This window comes from Daldinia vernicosa (assembly GCF_022497035.1).
Source record: "Daldinia vernicosa strain CBS 139.73 unplaced genomic scaffold F5Y00scaffold_26, whole genome shotgun sequence".
Classification (NCBI taxonomy): domain Eukaryota; kingdom Fungi; phylum Ascomycota; class Sordariomycetes; order Xylariales; family Hypoxylaceae; genus Daldinia; species Daldinia vernicosa.
This window is the reverse complement of record NW_025953942.1, coordinates 371,265-376,876: the sequence shown is the minus strand read 5'-3', so window position 1 is coordinate 376,876 and position 5,612 is coordinate 371,265. Positions and strand designations below refer to the sequence as shown.

General features: G+C 45.9%; 1 protein-coding gene across 1 annotated transcript; it reads left to right on the top strand.

The window, feature by feature from the left end:
- The first annotated feature begins 2,394 nt into the window (after nt 1-2,394).
- F5Y00DRAFT_86776 (uncharacterized protein) lies at nt 2,395-4,926 on the top strand. Its single transcript, XM_048014276.1, has 5 exons — nt 2,395-3,043; nt 3,106-3,165; nt 3,390-3,452; nt 3,558-3,785; nt 4,013-4,926. Exons 1-5 carry the CDS (start codon nt 2,944-2,946, stop codon nt 4,735-4,737), a joined length of 1,176 nt encoding a protein of 391 aa, XP_047864427.1. The 5' UTR covers nt 2,395-2,943; the 3' UTR covers nt 4,738-4,926.
- Nucleotides 4,927-5,612: the final 686 nt, after the last annotated feature.

Here is a 5,612-nt window from a genome sequence, read left to right as displayed (position 1 = left end):
ATCATATGTAGGTAGACGTGTAGGTAAACGTGTATGAAGCGGTCAAGTAAAGATGAGGCTCGTGCTATTCAAGAGCGCCTAAAGAATTGATATGATTTGAAGTTTGAAACGTACCTGGAGCCTCAAGTTTCAACAGGCCGCAGGGTCCAAGTTGCGACCCGAGACAAAACGGGAATGCTTTCATCATTTAACCTTACTTACTATGTAAGGTAGAGAAATTGACGAAATTTAGACTTAACTGAGATGTGGGGAGGGAAAAGAACTCATATGGACGTAACCGTATCTTAAAAGTACCTTACCTGTCTCCCCTTGCGCAGTACCTTCCCATACTGCCATGGAGAAGAATAGGTGGGTGCTATGGGTGCTGTGGGGGTCATGATACCTAATGCCTTATACATATAGTGTATGTAGGTACCTAACCAAACGGAACAAAACACTTGTGAAATAGGCGGTTCAGACGGCAATAAACTCCGACGCTGGCTTTGTGCTCAGGTCGGTCTTTGATGACTTGTCTCTTTATTTTTATTCTGGTCATATTTCTTCCTGTTAAAATACAACGATGACATCCCATAGGGGTAGATACCTTAGTCTAAGCAAAGTAGAAGCGTACATTTTGTGTAAATGGATTGCCGTATGTCTTACTGGATACTATATTGGGTATAGGTACCTAAGGTTAGGTACCTAACATATCTGAGAACATTTAAAGGATGGTGGATTCAATCGATGTAAAATGCTGCAGGGTGACGACTGTTAAAAGGATGGAGTTGGCAAGGTTAAACGTACATAATTGTAGATTTTGGTTCCCGCTGATTACTAGCAGGCACCACCCTGTAAACCCTGCTCTGCTAGTTAGATTTCTACATATGTTAGGTAGGATGCCCTGGAAAGATAGTAGCGTATGCCCCTCAGCTTTGATCTTTTCGATGGTATTCCGTAGGTTAGACCATTCGGTTTTTTTTTGTCTTTTCGAGTTAACAGCCGCTTCCTAAAGCCAGGACTGTCGCACCACTGACTGTAAATTTAAATAGAACTTTTATAATACCATCTTATTGTCCTCATTTCATTGATATGCCGATATTTAAGAGCATGAGTCTTAAATATTAAAGACTTAATTTCCGTTCTCTATTAATAACATATAGCCCGTACAAGGTTCATATAAGCTTAATCAATTGGATTAAGTCTGTTAATGCTGGACGCGAATAGACAAGCGTAGAGTCGGATTAGAATTATTAATATTGCCGGAGAGAGATTGAATCTTGCATTTTCACCGTCTCGCTCTCAAAGTCTTGGAGAAAAGGGGGGAGGGGAATACCTATGTTCCTTATGGAGATCGAATCATCAATGACAGCTGTCACCTGTGTAAGTGCGTGTGTAAAATGCATGTAGCTAATGTATGTAAGTACTGGAACTCTCATCGAATAGAAATAGAAGAAGGGACGACGAAGGCAGGAAGGATGAATGTGTGTTTAAGATTTCTTTGAGCCACTAGGCCTATTACGGCCTCATTCCCTTCCCCACAAGTATTTTGTCCTACCATCTCAGTCAACGTTGCCTTTTCAGTAATGGTCCCCTGGTAGTAAATTTTCCTTACAAGGAAGAGGATGATGTCCACTCTTACATACCTACCACCTAGGTACAGAAGAAAGAAAAAAAACGTCTCGAAAAATCCTCAGGACCAAAGATTAACCAGTGAAATACTACCTAGGCTGTGCCCCATTAAAAATCATCACCATCGTCTGGTCCACCATTGCACATTGGAAGTCTACAAACGTTATAAATAATAGTGTACTGGAGAGAGTCCAACAAGCCTCAAGGACCACTCCAATGGGATGCTACTAAGGTAAAGTTCTTACCTGCTTAGATACATTTATGGATATATGGATATACATATGTAGGTACCTTACCTCTTAGATCTCGTACTTATAGGTACCTACTCGCTAACCCAGTACCTTAGGTAAGCCTAATAAATAATTTAAACACATAATTCATGAGGGACCTTGGAGGTAGCATCACCGTACCAGATAAGTATAGTATTGTACACGGAGTACGGGAAGTACCTCTTAACCCCCCCAATTCCCCATTCTGACCCGGTCTGGTTGATCAACTACATACAACCTCTTGTCCCCCCCTCCGATAATTTCTCTTATTAGGTACCTCTCTCCTATTAATTACTTGAAGGTAGCCGTCTCCCGTTACCGTTGCCGCCTGCCTCCCTTTCCTTAATCCACGTCTCGTCTTCCGTCGCGTGTGTGCAGCGCAATTGTGTGGTGCAAGTTATTTTTCTTTTTTCAACCTCATTTTCTTATTCTTCTTCCTCATAGAACTTGGCGAATATCCCTTCGCTAAGCTAACCGGGTGTCGCCTAAAGAATTGATACTTGGGCTAAAGATTTCTGGTAAGTTGCGAAACAAGAGACATTTTATTGCATATGATTTTTTTTTATCAATTTTCTCGGTTTTTTTTCCCGCCCCCTCTCGCGCGACCACTACCGAACTCTTTGCGTTTACGCGCTTGGAGGGGAATAAAGAGATAGCGACATCAGTACCCGAGGCGGAAGACTTTTTAAAGTTTTTGTTTTTTATTGTCGGCTGCTGTCAACAACCGACCTTGATCCCTACAGTTGGGTTCGGAATAATAAATTCATGAAGAGGGAATGCCCATCAACAAGGAATACGGAAACCACTCATGCCCTATGATTACTCTTCCTACCTTAGCCATCAGACGTCAACTTATTTAGCACAATATACTTAGTGTTGTTTATTATCCGTGCCGTTGATTGTCAAACTACCACATGGTCATGGCAAAGCTAACCCGAAATATATAGGAGAATCAATAAGTCCCTTACGTCAAAGGCGTTGTCGACTATCAACCTGAATTTCGATAATCTACCTCCTAATCAAGATTCGACCATCGACGTCAAGTCAACCTCAAAAAGTGGACATAATGTCGCAGCAATACTACGGAGATTCTCAATGGGCGGGCGCTGGTCCATCCCAAACAACTTGGGATCATCAAACTCCTCCTCCGCCACCGGCGCGATCTGGTAAGTCACAAGATCGATTATAATCATTATCTAGGTCATATTAGCTAACGCAATTATATTAGGTGCTAGCTCTGCCATCCCACGCGAAGTCGAGTCGATCGCATTTGCCTACCAATTTGAGGGTACGTAAAAAAAGAACGAAAGACAAAGAGAGAGAGAGAGAGAATAGAACGTAGACGGAATAAGACGCGCATGTATCAAGACGTTTCGTATGACCGAAATCTTCGTCGAAATATTCATCGTTGATATCGGTCCAAGCAAATCGTACCATGCGTGATCAATACCTTATCTTCTGCGATCATTTCCATGGCTATATTTTTTTTATACTGACGAAACTGGTTTACAGAGGTTGAGCGAGCCGTCGATAATCTGGTTAAGAGCGGGAAGTTGTACGGTCCGCCAGGGCGACGTGAGTTTACCCCGATGATGGCTCTAAAACGAAACAAGGCACACTGAATGTGTCACGGAGATTGGGTGGGAGTTCGTCTGGGAATTGGTACTAATTGCCATGTAGATGGACGGGCTGCGTCTGGTCATGGCCCGCGGCCGCATTCCGTGGAGTTTGGCGACCCGCGAGCCGGCCACCCTGGTCCGAACCTGCAGAATTTCTATGCCGCGCAACGACACCAGCCTTCGCGCGGCTCCAACGAGGCGGAACAAATGATGCAGGCCAAGCGGAGGATGGCGGCTCAACGGGAGCGAGAGCTTCGCAACTATCATCAAGAGCAGCAATTTAACCGAAGTAGGCCGCCCTCTTCTGTATAGCACAAAATTTGCATCGCAAATCAAGAAAAGAAAATTCTTTCGGCGGGGTCAATTTGTTCCCTATCTTCCCTGACTTCACACGCGATGTTTCTACTATGTCTTAAATCCATGTAAACCCTGTTTCGATATGTTACTATGAGTCCTCGGAGCACTGCACATCTGATTATACCCTTGCGAAGAGACGCTAACTCACCGTCTTTACAGATGTTCTTTCTGATATTTCTTATAACAGCAAGCCTGATCGCGCTCTAAGCCCTGGCAGCATGTCCGAAGACGAACGTCGTGATTTGATCGCACGCCAGCGTAGTGCGCTTTTCGGCGGCGAGGGTAGCTATCCCGATGAATCCAGCGTGACTCGATCCGGAGTACCTGGCTTGCCCACTGGTACCTCCGGTCACCGTGGCCCTTCCCCCTTAGCTTACGACTACGGACGACAGGGGGTTCCCAACGCCTCCGAAGGCGCATCGCAACCTAATGAGACGCAGGGTCTCTCCCGCGCCAACAGCAACGCAAGCCCCCAGTCGAACCCGCCGGCCAATATGGGTATCTTCGATAGTGCTGTCGGCCAGCAAGCTAATCGTACCAGCAACTCATCCCCAACTGGTGGGTCCCCGCCTCGGGCTGGAGGGATCTCTAAGCCAGGTCAGAGCGGGAACGCGGTAGCCCCTATCGGCACTCGTCCGTCGGCGGCTTCTCAGGCTACTAATCCGGCCTTGAACAAGCGTTCGACAACTCCCCTGCCGTCGCCGTTAAGCCACGGCTTCACCGCCTCGAGCAATGGGGATGACGTTAATCAAAGTGTATCAACTACTTCTGCTCCTTCTAACCCGCCTAGTGCTGCAGCAGACGGATACAACGGATGGAGCAACCGCTCAGGCGTTTGGGGAAGTAAATCGAACTTGGGCGTTCAGGCTAGCGTTTGGGGTTAGGAAACAAAGTAGTGTCACGAAGACCTAAGTGATGAGGTGCTAATCTGAGCTTTCATGGCAAGAGATACCATCAAGGGTGAATGATTGAATTGGCACAAAATTGGTGTTCAGGTTGATTAGGCATGGGGTGAGGGATACGTATATCCAGCATCAGCATGGGTGTTCAGGCCTTTGACGACACGGAAACAAAGATTTGGTAAAACAGGGGCGGAAAACAATTTTTCGTTTTGGAGTTATCTGCGATTCTTCTTTTTCTACGACCTACGATACCTCCATTTTTCGAGCCTTTCAGCTAACAGGCGTTGCGACACCCCTCTACAAGAACGAATATATAAGGCGGTTTGGTTCCTTATTAGCACCTGCAAAGGTTGGGCTGGATGGAAGCACCGAAAAGAGCGGACCGGAAATTCTATGAAAATGACACGGCAAATGGTACAAGGTTAGGGACAAGGGCAGTGGCGGTTTGTGTTTGCGGTTGCGATCTTTTCTCTCGGTCTTTGGTTGCGTGTCGGAATGGAAATCCCCGGGTCGAAATAATTTCCCATTAATGCGATACTACAGAAAACAGTTGAAGGTCATATAGGCAGGACTCGGTGGTTTGTCGAGGGCAAGTCAGAGTTGCGCTTGGTGGACCAAGGGGCGCTGCCTGCCCTCCAACTGTTGTATCAATCTCAACAATCGAAGGGGTTTGGATGGATGAAAGGGCATCGACTACATCAGGGGTGTTTTTTTTGTCGGCGGCATGGCGGTGTTTTTCCTTTCGTTGATTTTTAAAATGGGCCGGTTAATGGAAGATGGTTGCGCGTAGAGTTTGGTTTTTTATCATCGCGTCTATTTCACGGTGCCTTGCGTAAGCATTAGGGGGAGATACATTG

Coding starts and splice junctions, on each gene's coding strand:
- F5Y00DRAFT_86776 (XM_048014276.1), top strand. CDS start 2,944: ATGTCGCAGCAATACTACGGAGATTCTCAATGGGCGGGCGCTGGTCCA. Junction 3,044..3,105: donor TCCGCCACCGGCGCGATCTG/GTAAGTCACAAG, acceptor CAATTATATTAG/GTGCTAGCTCTGCCATCCCA. Junction 3,786..4,012: donor AGAGCAGCAATTTAACCGAA/GTAGGCCGCCCT, acceptor CCGTCTTTACAG/ATGTTCTTTCTGATATTTCT.